Source organism: Schistocerca cancellata, chromosome 1, assembly GCF_023864275.1.
Source record: "Schistocerca cancellata isolate TAMUIC-IGC-003103 chromosome 1, iqSchCanc2.1, whole genome shotgun sequence".
NCBI classification, from domain to species: Eukaryota; Metazoa; Arthropoda; class Insecta; order Orthoptera; family Acrididae; genus Schistocerca; species Schistocerca cancellata.
Window position 1 is genome coordinate 1,248,021,810 of NC_064626.1, and position 27,972 is coordinate 1,248,049,781.

The 27,972-nt window shown below is 39.0% G+C and overlaps 1 protein-coding gene across 2 annotated transcripts in view; it reads left to right on the forward strand.

Annotated features, from left to right (window-relative positions):
• The window catches only part of LOC126094884 (zinc finger protein 37-like), a 168,522-nt gene extending 147,913 nt beyond the window's left edge, over positions 1-20,609 (forward strand). For both annotated transcript variants that reach the window (XM_049909524.1, XM_049909533.1), the window contains exons 13-14: positions 3,343-3,559; positions 19,230-20,609. In XM_049909524.1, the coding sequence (XP_049765481.1) occupies positions 3,343-3,559; positions 19,230-19,420 (408 nt within the window). In that variant the 3' untranslated portion in view covers positions 19,421-20,609. The remainder of the gene's footprint in view (positions 1-3,342; positions 3,560-19,229) is intronic.
• Positions 20,610-27,972: the final 7,363 nt, after the last annotated feature.

The window sequence follows — 27,972 nt, forward strand, 5'->3', positions numbered from 1 at the left end:
TTGAGCATGTTGTGCTGAATCTTGTGCCACCAGCTAGTAAACATTGTTCTTGGCAACAACTTGGCAGTGGCTATTCATCCTGTTGGGTAGCTGGTTGGTAGTTGTACCAACATAAATAGCTGTGCCGTTTTTGCAGCAGAGTTGGCTTATGACTTGCTGCTTTCATAGACTGCCCGGCCTCCAGTGAGGTAGGAGAAGCCTATGACAGGACTGGAGTAGGAGGTGCTGAGTGGGTGGATTGGACAGGTCTTGCACCTTTGCCTGCCACAGCAATATGATCCCTGTGGCAGGGGATTGGGAATGGGAGTGGTATGGGGATGGACTAGGAGTTGTAGTGGTTGGGTGCATGACGGATTACCACTTTAGGAGGAGTGGGAAGGATCTTAGGTAGAGTATTCCTCGTTTCAGGTCAGGAATTGCGAAAGCTAGCAAGTTTCATTTCTTTTGTGAATGCATGCCTATCGACATCTCAACACCTCTGCTTTTTTGTGAATGGTCTCCTTTAAGACAAAAGAATTTACATTCTACAAGAACTGTCCATAACATTTTATGTTATGCAGCTCCAGTGTAGCGTACTCCATGTAGCCAACTGCTGTATACCTTTACCAAGTGTACCGGTATGAAATGAGCGTTAAGATTCAAATTTGTCGATAGGGAACATTTGTTGTGAACGAGCCTTAGGTTTTTTGTTGGTATGACATCTGTCAAAGATATTTAGTACACATAAAGTCATGGAACAAACATCATCATGTTTTCATCGTGTTAACAATGTCGAATTTTGTAGCAGAAAGTGATGATTTGCAGAAAGCATTAATTTTTTGTTTTCATTTGAAAAAAAGTGCTGCAGAATTGCATCGAATGCTTGTCGAGGCACATGGTGATCATGCTCTATCAGAAGCAACATGCAAAAGATGGTTTCAACTGTTCAGAAATAATGATTTTGATGTAAGAAATGAAGAACGTGGAAGACAACCAAAATAGTTCGAAGATGTCGAATTGCAAGCAATATTGGATGAAGAAGATACTTTGAGTCAGAAGCAAATGGCAGCAACGCTAAATGTTGCACAACAAACAATTTCTGACCGTTTGAAAGCAATGGGAAAGATCCAAAAGTGTGGAAAATGGGTGCCACATAAATTGAATGAAAGACGGATTAAAAACCGAAAAACCATTTGTCAAATTTTGCTTCAAAGACTTGAAAGAAATTGTTACTGGCGATGAAAAATGGATTTATTTTAAGAATCCTAAACAGGAAAAATCATGGGTTAATCCGGGACAACCATCAACATCAACTGCAAAACCAGATCGATTCGGCGAGAAGACAGTGCTCTGTGTTTGGTGGAATCAGGAAGGTGTTGTGTATCATGAGCTTCTAAAACCCGGTGAAACTGTGAATACTAATTGCTACAGACAACAAATTATCAATTTGAACTATGCATTGATCGAAAAAAGACCAGAATGGGCCAGAAGACATGGCAAAGTAATTTTTTTACAGGACAATGCACCTGCACACAAAACAAAACTGGTTCAGGAGACAATCAAAACACTTGGATGGGAGCTGCTACCCCACCCGCCGTATTCACCAGACTTGGCCTCTTCTGACTACCATTTGTTTTTATCAGTTGGACCACATTGGCTGAGGAATACTTAGATTCCTACAAAGAAGTCGAAAATTGGGTGTCTAACTGGTTTGCTTCAAAATACGAACATTTCTATTGGCGTGGTGTCCACAAATTGCCAGAAAGGTGGTCAAAACGTATAGAAAACAATGGTCAGTACTTTGAATATAATGTTTTTACTGTTCGATTCAAAATTAGTGTTTCATTTAAAAAAAAAAAAAAAAAAAGCTCATTTCATACCAGTACACCTGGTAAGTGGTTTAATCCAAAACCGTCGCCCAATGTGGCGACTACTGAAATAAGACTTGCACTTGGCAGCCAAACTTCCCCGGATGGGGCCTCCTGGCCAACGATGCCATACGCTCATTTCATTTCATTTTTTCATTGTGCTTAAGCTCACAGCAGGAATTGTCTTTCTTTACTTAAGTAGTTAAATATTTAGTGAAATGCTTGAATATAAGGATTACCACTTCAATTATTTTTTGTTTGTAACTGGATGCTCTGTACCATGCAGGTTTTAGATTAACACTAAGTCGATATACAATTAACATTTTAACAAGCCTCTTTGGTAGAGGCAGAGACACACTATCTCAGTTTTACCAATAGTATCTAAATCTCTAAAGATGACATACTCTGATACATTGAAAAGCTTTGTAATACTGGTACATTGTGCCTACAATCAAAAATCAGCTACCCTTAAGAAATATCATTTTGATTTTAGAGAGAGCAGATATTAAATATGATGGACATTAACATACGAGGGTTGATTGAAAAGTAATGCCTCTACCTTCGTAACTCTTTAACAGTTGGCAGCATTGGTATGTGGCAGGTACTAACTTGTTCCGTAGCCTCTTCTCTATAGCTCCAGTTGGTGGGAAGCCTTAGCATTGAATGGTTGCATTGTAACAGTGTAAAGTATGGAACCCTGTGCAGACAGTCAGTCAATGCAATTTCAGCAACGTGCAGTCATTGAATTTTTGACAGCAGAAGGTGTCACCCCAAAGGAGATTTATCAGAGAATGAAAGCAGTTTATGGCGATTGCTTTGATGTGATTACTGTTAGTCAGTGGGCGAGTAAGTTGAAAGATGTTGAGGCGGGAACATCTGACCTGCGTGACAACCACTGAATTTCACAAGCAAAATGTTGACAGATTGATTCAGGATGATCGTCATATCACTCAGAGAAATTGCAAACAAAATAGGCGTTTCACAAGAACGTGTGGGTCAAATTATTCTTTGCTTGGCTATCTGAAAATCTGTGCACGATGGGTACCCCGGATGCTGACTCCTGAAATGAAAGTGCACAGACTTGAAATTTGGCAGGAACACCTGTCGCATTATGAGAATGAAGGTGATGTCTTTCTCCATTCAATCGTGGGATATCATTTTGCTTCTGATGAAGACGAGAGAACTGTGAGACTTTGGTTGCAGAAACAGAGTTTCGACTTCTTCCGTGACGGCTTCAGGAAGTTTGTTCATCGTTTGCAGAAATGTATTCAATTGGCTGTTTATTATGTGGAAAAGTGAATATTGGTAATTAATTAAAGATCACATCCTAACGATTATTTCTGCATCTGATTTATTAAAATATTCTCATCCAACCCCAATTAACGAAGATGGAGGCATTACTTTTCATTCAACCCTCATACATAGGGCTTGAATTAATCTTCATGTTCACTTAGTTTGATTTCGTTTCTTACAGTCTTTCTTCTCTCTTTTGTAGGAGCGCCACATGTGGAAGCATACGGGTGAGAAGTTAACAGCTTATTCAGAATCCAAGATGTCATATGATACATCACTTGCACCTAATCAGAAGAGTTCAAAGTCCACAGATAAGTGTTACTGCTGCAAATGGTGTGGTGCAGCCTTCCGTCGCATTGTCAGTCTTCGAAAACATGTAGGAACCCACAGCAAACATTTACATACTTGTGAACAATGCGGTAAGTGTGTTACAGGCAATGTAAATTACTGTTTGTATTGCTACCATATTGTTCTGATAATGAAGTGTAATAGATGTCACTGACATTCAGCAGTGTTTCATTTTTGATCACTATTCAGTGATGTAGAGGTCTCACCTTTGTAGTCTCTTTTTCCTAGAGTTCATTTGTTGTGTAGCACTGCATTTATTTTCAGTTTCTATTTTTACTTTATTATTGTACTTCCAGGCATTGCTTATTTATTTCCATACACTGCCTCCTTCTTTTCCACTTCAATTCAACAATTTGTGGTCATTATCTTAATGCTGTTCTGGTGTTAAACATGGCATTAAAAAGAAAATGTAACAAAAATCATCCATTGCATCGTCAGGAAGCATCAGTGACATTCAAAAAGGTTAGGCCTATCTTCCAAAGTACCAGTGCTTAACAGTCCAGTCCGTGCAGCAGGTACATGACACTTAGTGAGCACATGCGCGGTGAGCATGAGGCTGCAATTTGTTGCAGCACCTACTTCCTTTCTTGTGCTGCAATCCACATTACCGAGTATCCTTGCTTCTCTTACTTTCCTTCCCATGGTGACAGTCTTTGATGTGTGGTGAGCACAGGCCCCCAAGCTATTGTGGCATCTACTTCCTTTCGTATCTGCGATCCCCCATTTCCAACTATGCTTGCTTCTGTACTTTTCTTCCCATGGAGGCAGTCTTGGATGCTGGACCAGCTGTTTGTCTAGATTTGTTTCTTTTACATCTTTATCTGTTTACTCTAAATCAGTTTTTCAGTTAAAGTATTTTTCTCGTGTGGACTGACGGGGAAAGGACACCTTAAACAGCACCAACTGCGTGTAGCATTAAAGATCCTCTGCACACTACAGGGTGATTAAAAAAGAAATAAGAGGTTTCAGTTGTTGATTACAGACAAACAATGAAAGATAGAAACACATAGTGCATGTTACTGGATAGAGGAAGGTTCAGAGTTTTATGTTCTCACACACTGTACCAAATGCTCAACATGAGTGCCAAGCATTGCTCAAGAAACATTAGAACTGTAGTCCATTTCATTCTGCACACAAATCAAGAATCAATACATCCCTGTTTATTGATTAGACAACTTCAGCCATTAGATTTCTCAGCTCTTGAAGTTTAGCTGCCATAGATGGAACAAAGACTCTGTTGTTTATCTACTCCTACAGAAAAAAATGCAAATGTTAGATTATGTGATGTGGGAGTCCAATAGCAATGAACAAGGTCTTGTTATGTCCACCCTTTGCAATCCAAAGTTGTGTGACGGTGTTCTTAGTGTAATGCTGCACCTTAGAGTGAAAGTAAGTTGGGGTGCCATCATGCATAGAAATGAAATCGTTGGAATCTTCATGAAGTTGAGGAAATGATCGATTTTGCAGCATGTCCAGATAAGACATTCCTGTCACAGTTTCATCTGCAAAAAAAAAAAAAAAAAAAATGGGTCCATAACTTGATGTCTTTACTTTGCCCAATAGATGAAACATCAGTGTGTCCAAAAAGATGAGTCATTCGGAAAAAGTATCCTGTGCCGTATCCTGGAAAAATGAATGCAAAATTCTTACCATCTGTAATGATCACTGGGATGTAATTGCTACAGTGACTTCAATTTGTAAATGCTTCTTATGCAGGCATTGTTTCAGAACAACCACACCATTGTTTGAGGAAGTTGAAGTCCCTGGCCCACTTATCTTGTGAACTTCTGAGGACTCCGTGTGAATGTGTCTCAGATACGTTCAACATTTTCATCAGACTTGTGTGGTCAACCAGTGCTCTTCACTTTGCAAATGCAACTAACTTCCAAGAATTTTGTATGCCAATTCTTGCTGAATCAATGACTGAATGCACTTCGCACTGTAATGGATTAACTTCATGCAAATTTCAATTCGCGAAATGATTTCTCTTGTGATGTAGTCACTATGTTGCTACAGAAAATAAACAGTGCAGCTGTTTCAGAACCTTGAACTTTCCTCTATCCAGTGACATGCACAATGTGTATCTATCTTTTATAGTTTGTGTGTAATAAATCTGTTTTTCTTTTTGAATCACCCAGTGTAACTATGTAGGTTCGTTTATGCACCTAAAAGTCAATACTGTAATCAATCCAACATGGTGGTGGTGGTGTTTTATATCCTTTCAGTAGAACCCCCTGACAACATAGGGGTCACACTTGTGATGCCTCAGCTGCTAACGCCACATGCATGCCAAGGAGTAGATGCCAATCTTCTTCAGGCACCAGGACTCTTGGCAACAGCCATCGTGCCAGATGACCCTTGCTGTGGCTGGGTGGTACATGTGGGTAAAGTCCTTATTCGGAGTAGGTGACGACATAAGTTTCACACATTAAACGCATCAGACTACATCAGTATAATGGCCTTACTGATTTGGCTGTCTCAACTGATATGCATAGACAGTGGACAGTTAACAAATCAACTGCTTTCCCTACCCTGGCTACACAAATGGGAGATGGGACAACTCATAAGACTGACAATAAAACAATTTATTCAATGTCTTCTGTGTACTAGAACAGATGGGGATAATTTTGTAATGACCAAGTCATTATTATTCACGGAACAGGTAAAAATAAATTTGCAGAAGTAGAAGCATGGGAAAACAAGTGGAACGTGTTGCTCTCAATTAAAGTCTCCTCTGCTGTGCAGTCTTAAGCACTTCTGGCATGGTGGTGCAGTGTTTAGCACACTGGACTAACATTCAGGACAACGATGGTTCAATCTCGTGTCCAACCAACCTGATTTAGGTTTTCCGTAATTTCCCCAAATCACTCCAGGCAAATGCCGGGATGGTTCCTTTGAAAGGGCATGGCCGACTTCCCTCCCTGTCCTTCCCTAATCTGATTAGATCAATGACCTCACTGTTTGGTCTCTTCCCCAAAACAATCTAACCTAACCAACTTGTGGCATGTGGAAGACTGGATGACATAGCAGTGACTATTACTCCACATAAAACTTGGAATCTAGTACAGGAGTTATCTGTCAGGTCACTTTACACTCCAGACAGATGAGGAGCTATGAGCTAGTATAGAATGGTGAGGCATACATTTTGTCAGACAGGTCCAAAAGATAACTAAATAGGTGCAGGCGCTTTCATCTTAGCTTTTCAAGTGGATGTCCTCCCCAATAAAAGTTAAGGTTATGGTATATAGGAGTTATGCGAAACGTTATGTTCCACTATCCTTGAGATATTTTCTATGCTTCAGTTTTGGACACATCATCCTGCTGCACAGCAGATGCAAAATGCAGAAACTGTGGAAGATCACTTCATGAAGGTCAGCCTTGCAAAAATTGCTTTTGTGTGTAAACTGAGTGGTATGCTACCTCCATGTTCAACGGTTTGCCCTGTATTTAAGAAAGGAAAGAAAATCGAAGCATATAAAACACTGAACCACTTTCATATGCTGAGACACGGAAAAAATATGGACACATGCATACACTAGACATGATGACAAATTTTGCGAAAGTGACAGCTCTAGCCCACCTACTTAAATCTTTTCAGCACCTAATCTACCAAGTGCTGTAAACGAAGAACTTGCAATCAAAACAAAAATTATGTGCAAGAGAAATTTCCACCCCTTTTGACTTACAATCTAGCAGAGCCAGCCGGAGCCTCTCAATGGATATAACAGGAGACATTTCGTATGCCTCCAACTGGAGAAGAGAGGAAGAGCCACTCCACAGCTTCTTCCAAAACATAGCTGGCATACAAATACTAATCAGTGGTTAAAAGGGACTAAGACATTGGGCCGAAGAAGCGTCTGATCAAGTGCTTACCCAGACCTATAATCTGAAAAATTCCATGATGAGAAACAGCAAAAAGAGAAAAAGAAGGGAAAAAAGGGGCAAAACAAAGAATTAATGTCATTTAAGATGGAACCAGAACTCTCCTTGACAGCAGAAGAATCTATGGAAACGATGCCAACCACACAGGAGACATTGGAACATTCTGTAGATTGGCATATATCGCCTTCATCTTCGCTAACAACATCAATACCTTTGCTGTGATTTTACAATAGAATTGCAAGGGCTCTATCACCACATGGAAGAAATTCAGTACATAATCGCAAACTATCCCATAATAAATATTACAAAACAAGACTGAAGATTTTTAGAAGACCATCTTCTTATTCCTAGAGGATATAAGGTATATGGAAAAAATAGAATAAACATGGAATAACCATCCAGAGGTGTTTGCATACTAGTCAGATCAAATTCAGTCAGTGAACAAATACCTATAAACACTGTACTGGAAGCAGTAGCCATTGGAGTACAACTCAGCATAATGATGACAGTCTGTAATGTCTATATTCCTGTGTTTTAGAAATTTCCTGCAGAGATATGCAAGATCTAATTACATAGTTACTCCCACCTTTCATGTTACTGGTAGATTTTAATACCTGTAATCCCATATGGGACAGCATGATAAAGATTAGCAGAGGGCAGCTATTAGAGAGGGACTCTTCTCAGACCTAAATCACTGCCTAATGAATTTGAGTCTTTCAGCACTGATCACTAGTCCTGTTCTGCAATGTGCAGGCTTAACCACACATTTATGATCCAACTGTGAATGCTCGCAATGATCTTCGCAGTAGTGACTATTACCTGTTTTTTTGTATTGATCCCAAATTTACCTCCCACCCGTAGTTTACCGCTTTGGTTACTGCAGAAAGCCAGTTGGAATTCTTTCACCACTGAAGTGCATATTACAATAAAAACGGGGGAAGGGGTTGCACAGAGTAGTACAAGACACGATGGACATGATCATCCGAGCTGTGAATACAGCAGTACCATTCTCTTCAGGTCCTGCTAGATGGCAACCTGTTCCATGGTGGCGCGGAGAGATCACAGATGCCATCAGAGAACAACAAAGGGCTCTACAATGACGTAGGCAACACCCTCTACCAAAAATTTAATTTTATTCAAAAGACCAAGGGCAAAAGCATATTACTTGGTGAAAAAAAAAAGAAAGAATGCTGGGAACAGTATGTTTCTTTTATGATAGTACATACTCCAGCTGCAAAGGTGTGGCCCAAATTACGGCAGATTAATGGCTTTCATGACACTTAACAGCATTCAGAGAATTGGTGATTGACAGAAAATTAAGCCAGTTCCTCTGACGTTGATGAGCTTTCAATGAAATATTGTCCAAAAATGTTGGCATCTGAGAATTAAAGTCCTAACTTCATTCATCATCAACTTTTAACAGAATGTAATACAGTGAAAACCCGCTTTTACACTTTTCAAGGGACTTCAAAAAAAATGTGTAAAATGTGGGAAATAACATTTTAAGCTGTAAAAGGTACGTGTAGGATACACTCTTGCATTTTCGCACTTTATGCATGATAAATGTACATAACAGCCACCAAAAGAAGTGTCCGGGACTTGCTTACTATCTAATAAAGATTTATTATCTAATAAAAGCTGCTGATATAACTGGAACTGGTAATTGTCTGGGAAGCAAGACATACTCATTGTTTTTGAAAGCTTGCAGCTGTCATTCGTTATTTAAATAATGAAATCAGCACTAGTTATGCATTTTTTCAAGCTTAGCATGACGCTTTTCGAGAATTTTTTCTCGTTGTCAGGTGCAAATTTGTACATAAGTATTTTGTGTGTTATCTTACATCTCTTGCAATGAAGTCTCTTCTTGAGATTATCAGGTACTGTGCCTCCTCAGTTATGTGGAAAACCGCACATGCAAACTATCACTCACACTGTTTGTGTAACATCACAAAAAATACATACGTAAATACTGCACTTGACAACAGCAGTAAATTCTCGAAACATGTTTTGCTCAGCATGAAAAAAAGTTCATAACCACCACTGTGTTTAAACTAAAAACATTTGAGCCACGCAAAGTAAATGACGATGTCAACTAGCGCTACAAGTGGCCAAACACCGAAATATGCTAAATATGGTTCGACAAAGGTATCCCAATGATCACAACAATCACAAAACTGCATTTGCACAGTAGAGACAATTTGGAAATGGTTGTGTTTGGTCATGATACCTTTATTCAAACAAACCTAGTTACTCCCAACAGCCAGCACACCAAGTAGAGCTAGGCAGTGTGGGAGATATGGCACAAATTGTTCCAAATTTTACACATTTACTGGTTCAAATACGCTGAGTAGAGTGCCCTGGTGTCAAGAAACTTAACCTCATATTATTTTTAAACACTACTGGATGGCAAACATCATGCCAGCATAATTTTTTTTTTCTTGAGGAAAATTTTTTTTTGTAATGCATAAATCACGGGAAAATTATAAATTTGTTGATGCAAATCGGGTGCAAATTAAAATTGTGGACATACGAAATTTGATGGGAATGATGAAAAATGTCGTAAATGGGAGGAAAACGTTAATTCCGGGAATGTAATCGCCAGGTTATACTGTACTGTCTTTCATCTCACCAAACATGGCAACCTGCAATGTAGACAACATCCATGATCAAATGCTTCAACAGCTTGGTAGAAAGAGAAAAAAACTCTGTTCCACAAATTTTCAACAAAATGTGGCAAGATAGAAAATTTCCCTCATGAGGGGGAGAGAGAGAGAGAGAGAGAGAGAGAGAGAGAGAGAGAGAGAGAGAGAGAGTGTCACAATACATACACCAAAACCAAGTCAAGAGACAAAGAATATAAACAGCAACATTTGATCAACCTTACAAGTGACTTTGGAAAATTATTAGACCAGGTGGTTAATGTGTGTCTTTTTTGGTGTTTGGAATCAAGAAACCCCCTTCCTCAATTGCAGTATTGATTCTGAAGATCTCGAACTACCGAAGATCATCTCCTATGATTGGTGTTTGTGATTCAGTAGAATTTTGTGCATCTCCTACATATGGTCACAGTAGTTTTCGATTTACACAAGGTGTTCTATACGATGTGGCAATGTCACATTTTATCACCTTCGTATTCGTGGGATTTCCAAGGAAACTTACCATTCCTCATACAAATTTTTTAAACTTATAGACTGTTTACAGTGTTGCCACAGGTTATGGAAATCATGGAATTTCAAATACGCCAGCGAAATCAGGGAATTTTAAACATGCCAGCGAAATCGGGGAATTTCATACATGCCAGCGAAATCGGGGAATTTCATACATGCCAGCGAAATCGGGGAATTTCATACATGCCAGCGAAATCAGGGAATTTCATACATGCCAGCGAAATCAGGGAATTTCAAACAGGCCAGCGAAATCAGGGAATTTCAAACAGGCCAGCGAAATCAGGGAATTTCAAACACACCAGGGAAATCGGGGGAATTTGGAAAAAATATGGGAAAAATCTCGTTTTTGTCTCAGTAGCTGAAATGGTTTGTTTACTGAGGTGTAGTGCATCGCCACTAGCTGGAGGCAGCTGAGTATGTGTGCCACTTCCCTACTCCCTCATTACTACTACTACTCCCTTCCTATCACTTCCCGTTGCTTGCAGTCAGTGCTGCCACCACTTCTTGCCACTAGACTAGCAGCTGCCGATGAGAGGCAGGGAGGCATGAGAAGTGGTTTGTTTGGATCTGATTTGAGACTGTAGATGAAGTGGCCAGAGATGGCGGTCATGTACGCGAGTTGTCTGAGTGATTGTGTGAATGTGTGTGTGTGTGCGCTCTCGTTTTCTGACAAAAGCTATGGCTGAAAATTTACTTGTGAGAATGTAATAGTCTTTCCTATGTGCCTGTCTGTGGTCCAGCAATTATCTTTAAGGTGAGTTGCTACCTATCCTCATTATTATTGATTCTCAGAGTATTTGAACAAATTATCTGTTGCAAGGATTGTTTACCGTGGTCTTATTTCATCAACTTGTTGTCCGTGGCTCGTGAATAGCTGGCCACACAAGTGGATTTCTGCAACAGGCCAAAACTAATGTGCAGGCCCTGCCCGTCGGATCTAGTCTTGCCCTTCTACCCAAAGGCAGGTGTGTTTGTGTGTGGCATAATTCAGCAGATTTTCATGGTTTATCCATGGACCCAGGACTGTACGCTATGTACTTCTATATTCCTCAAAAGGAAAAAATCACAAAATACCTGTAAAATAATAGATATAACACTATGGGTAATAACTGACAATAACAAACATAACAGAACCAACAATTTGTTGGTGGTCACCTACAGTGTTGCTTTATGTAGTTCTTCCCCACGTTATAGATTTCTTTCAAGAGGTCTAGTTTTTCCTGAGATTGTTTCTGAAATCAGTGAAGTTATTCTAAATCTGTCTTGTGACTCCAAGGAAATGCATATTTTTGTCACTAAATGTGCTTCGTTTTATTGTAATAAAATAACATCAGTGGTCTTAATGTAAAACATACCATTTGGCTTGATTTCTCCATCTAAAAACAGTTCATTGCAAAAGATGTTGATGTTAGTACTGAAGATTTTTGCTCACATCAGGAAATGCCTTCTGCTTCCAAGTTTTCTTTCTGATATTTCCTTGTTTGCACTATTGTTTCTTGTACCGTAGCAACAAAGACAGATTGTCAACTTATCCTTGAGATCTCAAAATTTGTCAGGGACAAATGCTAAAACTTGTCTGGAAATCAGGGAAATGTGAGGGAATTTCGCTTGGGGAAACTTGTGGCAGCCCTGGTTTAGAGTCAGGTTGGGTTTGATCATTAGTAACAGATATGCACAGGAAATTGGAGTTCCACAAGGATCAATTGTAAGTGCCTTACTATTTGCTATTGAAGTAAATGGCATATTATACACAGCTGGGCATACAGTCACGCAAGCATTATATGTCAATGATCTCTGCTTGTGGTATATACAAAAGGCATGAAAATGGATTAAACCATAGATACTGTTTTGCACCAACTCAATTGCATGCTGTGCACTTTTGTAGAATGTGTTCTGCCCGTCCTCACACAGAACTATATCTTGAAACGCAGTTACTGGAAGTAGTGGACCAGTGCCATTTTCTAAGACTTCTTTTTAATAATAAACTACTATTCTGACCATATGTATGACACCAAGACTTGCTGCATGAAGAACCTCAATATTCCCCATTTGTAACAGTGCCTTGGATGTGAATTGAACAGTTTCATTGATATTTTATAAAGTCCTCATTTTATCATGTTTTGGACTATGAAAGCACTGTTTGTAGGTCAGCAGCACACCGCTCACCATAAATACTGGGCCATGTTCACCAGAAAGGAGTCCATTCGGCAACTGGAGCTTTCTGAACAAGCCCAATTGATAGCCTTCTTGTAAAAATGAGAGTACCATTACCAAAACGACAGTACGAACAAAATTTATTTAATCACACAATCACAACTAATCAAATGCCAAATCACCCTGTCATACAATTTTCTTTGACAATTAAACGATCTGGTGACTTGTGGCCTGCATTAGAACCAGACAACTGGCAGCAGTATAATTGTGTGTGTGTGTGTGTGTGTGTGTGTGTGTGTGTGTGTGTGTGTGTGTGTGTTTAGAGGCTTTCGGGCGCTAAACAGCGTGGTCATCAGCGCCCAAACGCATAGAAACAGGAACATATGCGGTGAAGGGACAAAGACGGACAGCGAACAAGTAGAACAGCTAAAAGAGACAGACCTGATGCAGTTCCAAATCGTCACATACAGAGGCAGAACAAGAGGAGAAGAAACACACTAAAAAGGAAAGGAAACACAAGGAGAAGAGAACAGAAATCGAAGGGAAACAAGTATGTAATCGTGACTGGCGGACCTCTTACCTAAAACCTGGGTGAGCCAGTCACCCAGCAGCACATTAAAATCCTCTCCCTAAAATCTGAGGCAACAAATTGGACAGGACACAAAACCGTAAGACCTTAACCACAGTTGTTGCGTCGTCTTGCAAAATAGAGGGCAAATCCGGTGGCAAGGAAACCACCGCCCTCTGGTCAGAGAATAAAGGACAGTCAAGTAAAATGTGGCGGACAGTAATCTGGATGCCACAAGCACTGCAGATTGGGGGGGGTCCTCCAGCCGGAGTAAAAAAACCATGCGTTAAGGGACTGTTCCCGATGCGGAGGCAAGTGAGGAGAACCTCATCCCGCCTGCATGACTGGTAGGACGTATGCCATGGCCGCGTGGTGGCCTTGACCAGACACAGCTTATTATCACTGACTGCCAGCCACTCCTCTTCCCATTGATGCATAACACAAAAATGCAAAAGGGAGGTAACAGCATGGAGGGGGACGGCACATTCAACAACGTGAGGGAGGGAACGTGCATCTTTGGCAGCCACATCTGCCAGTTCGTTTCCCCTAATACCCACGTGCCCCGGCACCCAGCAGAAAGAAACCTCCTTCCCCTGCCGTTGCAGGTGGAGTAGGGCATCATGGATGTTCTGGACGACCGTATCCGCTGGGTACAAGTGTTGCATGGTCTGAAGGGCACTCAGGGAGTCAGAACAGATGAGAAACTTAAGACTGGGAACAAATCTCATCTGCTCCAATGCCCGCAAGATCGCAAACAATTCGGCATCAGAGATGGTAAACGCCGCAGGAAGCTGTAACTTGACGACTCGATGAGGGAAAACAACAGCACAGCCAACAGAGTCCCCCTGTTTAGAGCCATCCGTAAATACTGGTACATGGTCGGGATGCTGGTTTAAAATATCGTAAAATAAGGAGGTAAAAACAAATGCACGAGTGCAGCTCCTCTGGTACTCTGACAACTCTAAAAGGACGCTGGGCCTCTGGAGCAACCAGGGAGGCAGGCAGGTAAAACCCTGGAGTTGGGGTGCCACACGCTCCACACTAAGGGACTCTAGCAAATGCTTGGCACGAATCCCAAATGGTCTCGTTGCCCTGGAACAACTGGAAAAAGAGACGTTCCATAGGCGGTCAGGCAACGGTAGGGTACGCAGGGGAGGTAGGACAGGCAAGGAATTGACACACCCGTCGCACCATGAGGAGTTTCCGCCGGAAGGCGAGCGGCGGTTCCCCTGCCTCAGCGCACAGGCTGGGGAGAGGGACTGGTACAGAATGCACCAGTGGCCAGCCTGATACCCTCATGGTGTACTGCGTCAAGAATCTTCAGATACGAAGGCCTTGATGATCCATACACAGTGCATCCATAGTAAAGACGCGACCTGACGAAAGCCCTATAAAACTGCAGCAGACGCGCCCGATCTGCTCCCCAGGACCGATGGCTCAGACACTTCAAAATATTCACTGCCTTCAGGGCCCGCACCTTGAGGTTTTTAACCACGACAACTTGGAATCAAAAGTGAGGCCCAGGAACCTCACAGTGTCTCTAAAAGGAAGGATGGTGTCCCTCAGACGCAATTCAGGGGAGATAAAAGCACGTCGAGAACGATTAAAATGAACACACACACATTTGTCTGCAGAAAAGGTAAAACCCGTCTTCGCAGTCCATGCCTCTAATCGCTTTATCGTAAGCTGCAGCTGCCGACTAGCAGTGACAACACTGGAGGAAGAACAGAAAACAGCAAAATCGTCCACAAACAAGGAGCACTGGGCCGGACTCTGGATAGTGGACGTGATACTGTTAATGGCGACGGCAAAGAGGGTGACACTTAAAACGCTTCCCTGAGGAACACCATTCTCCTGCATGTACAAATCAGATACCACATTACCAACCTGATATCGAAAGAGGTGGCAGGAAAGAAAGGACTGAATGAAGATGGGGAGACGGCCACGAAAGCCCCACTGATGGAGTTGATTGAGGATATGGCGGCGCCAAGTAGTGTCACACGCCTTATTAATGTCAAAGAATACACCTAGACAATGCTGGTTACGTAGGAAGGCCTGCCGGATGGCCACCTCAAGCAGGGTCAAGTTGTCTATAGTTGAACACCTCAGATGTGAACTTAAACTTCCTCTGATTCTCTACATGCAATACTGTCAATAACAAAAACTTCCATGGTGCGTCACCAAACCAGTAGTAAGAATGAACCAAAGACAATACAACTCCCAATTTTTAGAGCCATGCATTTTATTCGGTCATCCAAGAGTATCCTTATTTTAATCTCCTTCATATGGACAGCTCCAAACATAACAAACGAGTCGGTTACACACATACACAATTGGTATAGAGAATAATGTTCTCTGCCAAAAGAACGCAGTATTGATGATGTTGCGTAGTTAATAACCCTAAATAGAGCCCTACAAAATATGACTTTCCATCAATAGAATTTGATCATATGCAGTGAATCCCTGAGTGTTTTGCTAACAATAGGCAAGTGCTATTGAAGACATCCGTTGGTCCCTGCCATCCATCACGTACTGTATGCCCTCCACAGTACTGGGGTATCACTTGTTTTTCTCTGAACGCTTTAGTCCCATCGACATTCCAAGTAATGAGCTGACTGACAAACTAGCCAAGAAAGCAATGGAGATGGAAACGTGCGAGTAGATATTCCAAGTGCTAACTTAAGGTCACACATTCAGTGTCTCATCCTGAAGAAATGGGAAAGACAACTGACTAGATAGTACACAACCCAGTAAACTATGAGTCTGCTAACACACCACTAAAGTCTGTCAGACTTTGTTACAAAGCAGAATTGGACATACCAAAATAGCTTATAAATTTCTACCATAACAAGAAGATCCCCTGTAGCACATCTGTGGAGAAACTTTAGTATTATTGTTCACCTTATCCTCAAAGACTGTACAGTTACCCAAGGTCTGCAACATCAAACAGACCTAAGATGCTACCCAAGGTCTGCAACATCAAACAGACCTAAGATGTTACCCATCAGAGTTTAGCATATGATGAAAAAAATGTAAGGCATATGCTACTCTTCCTATTAAGGAGTGGATATTACAGCAAGATTTAAAGACAACACTGTTATGTCAGCTTAGGAGGGTAGGGATTGGACGGTGTGCCTCTCACCGCCAATTTAGCCATAAGGCACCACCCAGGCTGTTCATTGCACCTTAACATGCCATAGACAGCAAAATCTCTCCTTCTATCACTGTCTCTGAACATTTGATACTAACTTCATACATTAGGTTGCCATTTTAGCTTTCACACTGTGATTTTAGTTGTATTTCTGATAATTGAATTTGTTTAAGATAGTTACCCATTGTGTACTTGGTAGGAAACACAGTTTATTACTGTTGAAAACACACACACACACACACACACACACACACAGCAGCTTTTAAAGACAAGAAATTTATCAACTTTCCCACTCGCTTGTTTGGTGCTTCACACTTCTTTTGTTTAGTTATTAAATGTATGTTGTTGTTGTGGTCTTCAGTCCTGTGACTGGTTTGATGCAGCTCTCCATGCTACTCTATCCTGTGCAAGCTTCTTCATCTCCCAGTACTTATTGCAACCTGCATCCTTCTGAATCTGCTTAGTGTATTCATCTCTTGGTCTCCCTCTATGATTTTTACCCTCCAATGCTAAATTTGTGATCCCTTGATGCCTCAGAACATGCCCTACCAACCGGTCCCTTCTTCCTGTCAAGTTGTGCCACAAACTCCTCTTCTCCCCTATTCTATTCAGTACCTCCTCATTAGTTACGTGATCTACCCATCTAATCTCCAGCATTCTTCTGTAGCACCACATTTCAAAAGCTTCTATTCTCTTCTTGTCCAAACTATTTATCGTCCATGTTTCACTTCCATACATGGCTACACTCCATACAAATACTTTCAGAAACGACTTCCTGACACTTAAATCTATACTCGATGTTAACAAATTCCTCTTCTTCAGAAACGCTTTCCTTGCCATTGCCAGTCTACATTTTATATCCTCTACTTCGATCATCATCAGTTATTTTGCTACCCAAATAGCAAAACTCCTTTACTACTTTAAGTGTCTCATTTCCGAATCTAATTCCCTCAGTATCACCCGACTTAATCCGACTACATTCCATGATCCTCGTTTTGCTTTTGTTGATGTTCATCTTATATCCTCCTTTCAAGACACTGTCCATTCCGTTCAGCTGCTCTTCCAAGTCCTTTGCTGTCTCTGAAAGAATTAAAATGTTATCGGCGAACCTCAAAGTTTTATTTCTTCTCCATGGATTTTAATACCTACTCTGAACTTTTCTTTTGTTTCTGTTACTGCTTGCTCAATATACAGATTGAATAACATTGGGGAGAGGCTACAACCCTGTCTCACTCCCTTCCCAATGACTGCTTCCCTTTCATGCCCCTCGACTCTTATAACTGCCATCTGGTTTCTGTACAAATTGTAAATAGCCTTTCGCTCCCTGTATTTTACTCCTTCCACCTTCAGAATTTGAAAGAGGGTTTGCAGTCAACAATGTCAAAAGCTTTCTCTAAGTCTACAAATGCTAGAAACGTAGGTTTGCCTTTCCTTAATCTATCTAGTAAGATAAGTCATAGGGTCAGTATTGCCTCACGTGTTCCAACATTTGTACTGAATCCAAACTGATCTTCCCCGAGGTCGGCTTCTACCAGTTTTTCCTTTCGTCTGTAAAGAATTCACGTTAGTATTTTGCATCTGTGACTTATTAAACTGATTGTTTGGTAATTTTCACATCTGTCAGCACCAGCTTTCTTTGGGATTGGAATTATTATATTCTTCTTGAAGTCTGAGGGTATTTTGCGTCTCATACATCTTGCTCACTAGATGGTAAAGTTTTGTCATGACTGGCTCTCCCAAGGCCATCAGTAGTTCTAATGGAATGTTGTCTACTCCCGGGGCCTTGTTTCGACTCAAGTCTTTCAGTGCTCTGTCAAACTCTTCACGCAGTATTGTATCTCCCATTTCATCTTCATCTACATCCTCTTCCATTTCCACAATATTGTCCTCAAGTACATCGCCCTTGTATAGACCCTCTATATACTCGTTCCACCTTTCTTCTTTCCCTTCTTTGCTTAGAACTGGGTTTCCATCTGAGCTCTTGATATTCATACAAGTGGCTCTCTTTTCTCCAAAGGTCTCTTTAATTTTCCTGTAGGCAGTATCTATCTTGCCCCTAGTGAGATAATCCTCTACATCCTTACATTTGTCCTCTAGCCATTCCTGCTTAGCAGTTTTGCACTTCCTGTCAATCTCATTTTTGAGACGTTTGTATTCCTTTTTGCCTGCTTCATTTACTGCATTTTTATATTTTCTCCTTTCATCAATTAAATTCAATATTTCTTCTGGTACCCAAGGATTTCTACCAGCCCTTGTCTTTTTACCTACTTGATCATCTGCTGCCTTCACTACTTCATCCCTCAAAGCTACCCATTCTTCTTCTACTGTATTTCTTTCCCCATTCCTGTCAATTGTTCCCTTATGCTGAAACTCTGTACAACCTCTGGTTTAGTCAGTTTATCCAGGTCCCATCTCCTTAAATTCACACCTTTTTTCAGTTTCTTCAGTTTCAATCTACAGTTCATAACCGATAGATTGTGGTCAGAGTCCACATCTGCCCCTGGAAATGTCTTACAATTTAAAACCTGGTTCCTAAATCTCTGTCTTACCATTGTATAATCTGTCTGATACCTTTTAGTATCTCCAGGGTTATTCCATGTATACTTGTATTAAACGTATATCTTACCAATAAAACAAAATGAGCTTGCACTTATTACTCCACTGTGGATGTTCTGGTAAATTTATTTATTGATTGCAGATTTACTGAATTTTGTAAATTATATATCACATGCTCGCTTCCTGTGTCTTATAATATTACAACAATATTTTATTTTTAATCCTTTTTGTGTAGTTGATGACTTCACATTTAAATTCCACAGGTAAAACATTTGCAACTAAAGAAGATCTAACCAACCACATTCGGAATCATTCTGGAGCCAAATCGTTGTTTTGTGGAGAATGTGGAAGGGTATTCATGGAAAGAGCTAAACTGAAAAATCATATCAAGGAACACCAGAAGCAGTGGCTGGGAATAATCACTAGGCTAGCACTTAACACCACAGACTCTTAAGGTTTACATTTCAGGTACATTTTGTACAGGCTAGTTCTTGTGCTGAGCAATTGCTGCTAATTTCATATCTTTTTAATAGTCACCCAACACAAACTTTTCATTTCTCTTACCATCTCTTTCATTTACCAAAATAATGTGAGTATGACTATTCATTCTACCTTTCTGCATTATTTATCAAATTGCACTGCATATATTTTTATGTTTTTGTATTTATAACCCTGAGGGTATCAAACCACTTACAAATGACTGTCCAGTATGTTCCAGAAGGCTATGTCATAAACCACTGGTGTTCCTTGGAGCAAATATTGTAAATAATTTGTAGTAAATCCTAAAGGATTACTGCCACTGAATTATTTGAGTGTAAGGAAATAAAAAGAACAACAAAACTAGACAGTGCTGTACTAAGGCTATACCTTGTATTTTAGGTTATGACCGATTAAACAAAATGAGCTGTCGGTTCACAAAGGCTTGTAAGAAAGTAGACTTTGGATACAGAGTTATTGTCTGTTGTAAACCATAGTGTGTGATCTGTGTACCTTGAATTTTACTCTTTATTTTTCTTTAGCATAGACTTTTCTTTCCCTCCGTATGTTGATGTTTGAGAGTGTAGCACATTGACTTCAGAATGGGGAGGCAATGACACTACCTAGTATTAAATACTGCCACTTATCCATAATACTATAGCAGGAGGATGAGAGGAGTTTTGCGTAAGGAACAGAAATTGGTATGCAGTGGGGTATTATGACATATCAAAAGTGTGCCAAAACTTATACTTTTTGTTTTTAAGTCCAGTGTTTGACAAGCATCTAGCAAATGCTTACAAAACTGCGTTATCTGCTGATTGGTTTGTCAGATACATCAGAGGAAGTTAGAGAGTTGATTCAGAACTGCCAAAGATAGAATGATTTAAGAAATATTTACATATTGTTCTGTTGTATTTTTCCACACAATGTCCACTAAGGGGCTCTTCCCCTCAAATTGTGTGTGGCTCAAGGTCACATGTTCTGTAGAGTGCATTGCCTTGCAGAACTTGAACATTAATTGTGTATCTTGCAATGGATTTATAAATTTGGTTTTGAACTGTTTATGTGAAGAAGAAATTCCATCCCTCTCTCCACCCCACTGCTGTAAGATGCATTTGTCTGAAAATCTTTCACTAGAATCTAGGTATGGTACACGTGGGGGGGGGGGGGGGGGGAGTTAAAAAAATGAACTGCACCTCTGTTTTGTATTGTCACTTTTTTGTAATTGCTTTTAGTACTACTTTACAACCATTATATGATAACAGCCATGTTCAGTCAGCCACTAATGATGCAGTTACTTGGCAGTAAGTTTCAAAATTACTCACACATACTGCATATTTCCCAAAGTAATTACTAACTTATGTAACAATTTTGTTTCATGTTTGTAATTGTGTATAATTTTGACATCCTTTCACTGAAACTGTATTTTGGAAATGATCAGTGTCAAGACTTTTCTGATGGCTTATTATGTATTAGTCAACCACAGTATTATTGTACCTGAGAGTGATGCCATTTTGGTCGGCTTGTCATGAGTCAACACATAACCGGCATTGGTAGTATAGGCAGAACTGACATGGAAATGTTAACAGTGTGATGTGTTTTCCTTAATCACCTTGTACTACTTTGCTGCACTGTAGCTGTGCGTTTCCAACAGGGGCAAAGTGCAATAATATTGTGGTTGAGTAGTGTAACAGCATTTATCAGTTTTAGAGTTCCTTTAATTATGCAGATACTTAATGTCAAAACATACCAATATTCATCTTTCCACATTTTGTCAGTTAAAAACTCTTCTTGCAATGAATTAATTACTATATTATGTTTAAAACTAGTTTGTTTTGATCCCCTTGCTAATTATCACTGGTATAAGCCAGATGGCAACTTATTTTTGCATGATGTTTGTTTGAAATTTTATATTGTTTTACCATGCCTGACATTATATTTACCAGATACCTGAAAAGATTTTTAAGTTTTAAAACAATCAATAGATTATAAACATTTGTAATGTTCAGGAAATGTACAGTGTGATGTCCAGCTGTCATTGAACAGTACTACATTATGTATGACATCTTCTCAAATTTCTGATGTTTCAAAGTAGGGGAGAAAGTAAAATCAATTTAACCTATTTGATATAGAATCTTCTTTTGTTTGTTGTTAAAATGTAGATAAAATTTGTAATTATGGTTTCTCTGCTGCAAAAGATGGAGTTCAGTATTTTGTGGAAACCTTATTAAATATAGCAATTTGCTGCTTGTTAAGTTTTCTGTGGTTGTTGGATAACAAAAAGGCATAATGAAATGTGCCCTTCAGCACCAAAATGATAATGTGCCATATTTGATGTTACAAAACACAAGTGTAAACACTGATTGCTTCACCTCTAGAATGAGGTGTCTCTCTTTTTCAGAGTTTAAATGAAAATTGGACTAGGGTAAGATTTGCTGTGATTATATTTCTTATAGCTCCCTTTTCGGGAGAGGTTGAGTCATACGTATCTTTGGCTTCAAAATCATGTGGTACAGTGCTATATTCTGCATGAGTTGACTAGAACTATGATTCTAGAAGTGTGGCAGGTTACATTGCCTTTTTTAGTTTGGACATCAGTGCTAATCAATGATGTATATTTGAGGCTCTTAATCTGCCATGCTGATCAATATTTCGCTGATTTGATCATGTAACAAAACTCTAATATTTGGATATTTGCAATGACAATGTGAATTTTGTAATTTCATCATCCTTTCCATAAAATAAAATTGGAGTTGTTATATTATAAAAACGAAACGGGGCTCCATTTCTGAAGAACAAGTGGTAGCAAACTGATGACAGAACATTAATATCTGCCTTTTTTTGTTGTCTTTTTACATTTTTTTTGATAATATTGATTGTCAGGTACCACTATTCAGTTGCAGTTTTTTTTTCCCCAATGGATCATATGCTGAGTGAACAGAAGTAACTGCTGCTTTCTGTTTTGCTACTTGCTCTCTGCCCATCAAAAGTTGTGCATGCCAGTATTCTTTCCTGGTAGTTATTTCACTCCCAGGCATTAACATGGGAAGGTGCTGTGAGAGCTCCATGATTGAATAATAGTTACTCCTTTTGTTGTATATTCCTTTCTTTTAACATGAGTTCCCATTAGTCAGAATCGGTGATGTGCAGGAATAAGGCAGTGTGAAGAAAATAGACATTCAATTCATGTATATGGTATGAAGCGAGTAACCTGGAGAAGGAAGTCAAATGTTCGAAAATATTGGGCTGTAAAATGGAGGGTATAGTTAACAGTTAGCTTGTAGTGGTTCTTAAATGTCCAGTTTCACCTGACAAAAAAATTTAGATGAGTAGATAATGTTATGAACAACTCAGTGTGAAGGCTATGGATGTATTTAGTGTCATGACAGAATAACATTCCAGATGATAAATATTTTTGTAACTTTCTCTCTTGCATGCAATGCACTTACATAAGAATTCCTGTCTTGAACTCATTGCATTTGATTTAATTCCGTGTTAGCTAGTTATATATTTTAAAAATTGTGTAATTATTTCCTGTAATTTGTTAGCTAAATCTCTGTGTCAGAGGGTTAATTTATGAGAGGTAACTAGTAATTTTATGAGTAAGCATTACTAGATGGCAGAGTTTAGAATATCAGTAGGCAGCATACTCCATATTTTTGAGTCCTTCCTGTTTATTAGGATTTCCTACTGAATAATACAAAGTGTAGTCTGATTAGGACACTGCCATATATATATATATTATCTATTAGCAAAAAGAGGGTTGAACATTTGCAGTTTTACTGTGTACAACACTATTGTGTCAAACATCTAAGCAGGTGTTTGACATCACAGAAAAAAGGTTGATCAAGAATTATTTAAAAATTAAAAGGATTTTCTTTAATTCAAAAAATGACAATCTTCTTGTGATTGTCATGTGCTTGCTTTTAGATCAACAATGGCAGGTTGATGAAGTTGCAAGATTGAAAATGCATCTTCAGTAATTAAACATTTGTGACTGAAAGCATTTTTATTTGTAATTGAACTTAATACATTTACATTTTCAAACATCATCATATTCAATAAAATGAAATGAAAGCAATGGTATTGCAAAGTTATACTCAGTTTTACTTACAGAGAATTTGTATTTTATAGACTATGCAAAAAGTAAACTTGAAATATAATTGACTGTCAGTTTTCATCAGCCGTATATTCAGTGATAAGAATGAATGTAAATATATAGACTGACATTCACTGCCATTTTGAAACATCATATAACAGACTTCATTATCTACCTCACTAATATTTACAAGAGATGTTCAAACTTGAGTCACTTGTCTCCCATTTCTCCTGCAGTGACATAATGTAATAATAAAAACAGAAAAGTATTTGCAGTAGGATATACAGCACAAATGCACATACTGCTGTCATAAGATTTGAATAAAATTGTGGCTGTCTCTGAGATAATTTTTCTCTTTATGTAGAAATTTTGTTAATACTTTTTGTGCAAAAAATATTTCAGTGAAATGAGTATAAGCTTACCTCATGCAGGAGATATACATGGGAGATTTGTATTCGTATTTGAAACCATGAAGTTGGCCAAAACTAATACCGACAGTTTTTGATTCATAGTGATTACAGTTGACTGACTACAGGAACAATTGTATTAAGTAGAAAATAGTTTCAAACCTGCAAAAGTGACTAAAATTCTTAATTTCCTTCACTTCCTGCTGTCTTAGGAAGGGCACTAATTAATGCACTGTTGATGCCCTGTCACCATTCATCATTTTTATTGATTATAATTTCATATGTTATGGAAATTGATATTGAGCTGTACAAAGGTTTTGTAGCTAATTATTTGTTTAAGGTTAATTTGATTTACGAAACTGCAGACTGTTTGCTTGTGAAGCATGTTCCATTTAAGTGATGCTATTTGTCGGCGTTGTTATGTAGGTGTAATCATATGTATGCAGTTGGTAACCATGTTGTCTGTCTTTTGTGTGATTAATGCACAATAGATAAATGTTTCTGGAAATGCACCAGTTTCTTTAGTGATAAATTATTTTCAGAAACGCTCATAATCAACTGCCATTTTAACGAGTCATAGCCGTAGTTGTAACATGACTAGAAATTTTATCTGATTGAACTAGTGAATACCTTCTTACTATCCTGTAGAGATTTCACAGTCTCATTGTACAAACAGTGTCAGTATTCTAGCCTTTATACTTTCTCCCCAAAAGTTCCATTAGTTTGCAGTTGCATGTTCTAATGTTCCAATGTCTTATGTTTGTTCTAATAAATGGAAAACTATTCAGGTGCAGCTGTAATTGTAGCACACTTTATGTAGAATCATAAATGTTCATATGTAGTAGATGTGAAGTGATAGTTCTTTAAGCATTCATATGAATTTCAGAAATAAGCACTCACTTTTTATAGTACAGAGGAGGCAGTCTCATAACATTTTACCCAAATGGTCTGACAGTATATTCAGTGTGAAAGTAGCAATGCTTAATCACTCCCCATTCCCACCAGACACTTAAATGAAAGATTGAAGAATCTCTGGCTCCCTCAGAATATACTATTGAGGGGCCAAGATCTGCTTATGTGGTGAACTTCTAGATAACATCCGAAATAATTATCTATAACTTTGCAATATCGTCTGTCACCAGAAATTTAATTTCATGAAGAAATTTCGTTTCCAATCAGCTATAGTACAGATTTTCCTGATTATATTTGCATTGCCTTTGAAATTATTTCACCACATATGCAGACCAGATGCACTGCCAGATCTTTTTTTTATGTTTGTGTTATTTTTAACTAAAAGTTTCGTGTTGTGATTGTAACGCATATACAGTATTTTATTGAAAATGTATTTGAGATGTTAATAGCTGATGTTGTTTTTTGAAAAAAAACTTAATTGTTTACCATTAAAGCTTTAATGTTGTGTGTACTGTTTTATAAAAAAAAAACAATATACAGTCATGTACATTATGAAAATAAAGGAAGCCAGTAACACTGGCAAAGTACATGAACCATCATTGTCTTCTTTGTTCTGAATTGCCAAAAAATGCAGGGATAGCAGCTGGAAGTAATTGGTGGTCTTTAAGAAAAGCAAAGTGAAAACACATGCCAGTGACAGCCATTTAAATTTATTTTATTTATTTTTATCTGCTTCATTTTTTTGTTCTCCATTCATCTGGTTTTCAGCCTTAACTAGTTTTGTGTAAGCTTAGATACCATTATTTTGATTTGCTTTTGCCTGAGACTTCTCGGTAAGGTTATATATACACAAAATCAGTTTCTTTAAAGTGACAGTTCTTCTGGCAATTTTTAAGACAATATCTTACAGCCCCTTAAAGTGTTAATGTAACATGACAAATTCCCCAAATTAAGAACATTAAGTGCCTGCTTACTTTCAATTATATCTGTACAACATTTCGTATAAAAAGACAAAAGCTACAAAGAGGATAACTGATAGTCATTGTAACAGCTAGGTAAAAAATCGGGCAAAAGCCATAAGCAGAACACAATTATCCTATTTAAATGCACTTTTACAAACAGAATCTAAGCAAGCACTGAGGAACTGTTTGGGAGAGTAAATAGAATAACTGTTAGTGTTTGAACATTTTGCACTTGAAGAACTAGAGCCAGACTTAATAAAACAGGAAGTCCCACATGTGCTGTAGCAAGTCATAAAACCAGAGAAATGGAAAATGTTTTCGCAGGACCCCTGAAATTAACACAAGTGAGTCACCTATGTATTCTGTTCCTTATCACAGTGGTAAGTAAGGAATTGAATAAATCAGTGCTCATACCAGAAAACTGATACACTGAAATGTCAGATTTTCGAGCCATCACTTTGGTTCCATGTAAAAGTAATGTCTTTCTCAAACTGATGTAACATTGTATTAGTAATCTTGTGGAAAGATGCAGGAGCAGGGCTCTGTAATTTAAAAGCAATGATAGGCAACTTGAACAGTCTTTCATGCATCACAGAAGGAGCAAAGATATTTCAAAAGTGGTGTGTACCTGATTCAGTGGTGCTGTTAAATGCTTTAACATTATTGATCATACTATTCAGAGGCAATCTTTAAAAGAGGAAGGCCAACAAGGCTTCTCTTTAGGCAGGAAATGTTGACTTGCTGCTGCTGAATGCAGTGAATGAAAGTACAAAGTGGCACAAAATCACATATGGAGAATATCCATATGTCCACTAAAGCTAGCGGAGAAGTGAACTTCAGACTTGGTGGAGTATTTTTCTCTCCTATTGTTGTGCAGTGATTTGGAAAAGGGACTGTCTGCAGAAAATAAATCATTAACTGACAACTAATCAAATTGCAGTGATTCAAGTGCCAAATAACTGACCTAAATGACAACTAACCAATGCCTTTATCTTACAAACTGGTCATATGTGATTGTGAAGTAAAAATAGACCTGAGAAGTGGATTGAAGCCTTTAAAGTAGTTGAGATTCTAAATTGCATTGCAAAAGCTTATATGGGCAGCAGAGGCCTCCATCAGGGAAATATTGTATTGCCAGTGGTCACAAACATACCCCAATTTCACGATTCTGTGAAAATAGAGATAGTATCTATAACCATTAGTGTGGAATGAAAAGGCAACAAAGGGTGGAAGGTATTTCTGATTAACATGAATGACGAGAAAATTATAAGAAATAACTTGAGCAATCAACTACAAACATTCAACTCTGGAGAGGAGAAAGTTTACAATCTGAGAGTCAAATTCAGAAATACTGTAGCTAACATGCTAGATAAGTACATGCTATAGAAGATAATGAGGTATGCATAGATACCAACTTGATTAATTAGAATTAAATCCTTATAACGAAGATGCTAAGTCGCAGATAGGCACAACAAAAAGTGTCACAAATAAAGCTTTTGGCCAGTAACACCTTTGTCAAAAATAGACACCCCCCCTCCGCCCCCACACACACAACACATTGAGCAGCAGCACCTGTGTATCATGGGAGTGGTGACTGGGTGAGGGTAAGGGGTGGGGAGGGATAGCAGGGTAGGGGTGGTGGACAGTGAAGTGCTGCAGATTAGATGGAGGGCAGGCAAAAGGGGGGGGGGGGAGAGGTAGTGGAACAGGAGAGAAGTAAAAGAAACTGGGTGTGATGGTGGAATCAGGGCTGTGTGGGAGCAGGGAAGGAGCTGGATGGGTGAGGACAATGACTAATGAAGATTGAGGCCAGGAGACTTAGGGGAACATAGGATATATTGCAGGGAAAGTTCACACTTGTACAATTCAGAGAAGCTGGTGTTGGTGGGAAGTATCTATATGGCACAAGTTGTGAAGCAGTCATTGAAATGAAGGATGTCCTGTTTGTCAGCATGCTCAGCAACAGGGTGGTCCACTTGTTTCTTGGGCACAGTTTGTCAGTGGCCATTCAGGCAGACAGACAGCTTGTTGGATGTCATGCCCTCATAGAATGCAGCAAAGTGGTTGCAGCTTAGGTTGTAGATCACATGACTGGTTTCACAGGTAGCACTGCCTTTGCAGGGATAAATGATGATTGTGACCGGACTGG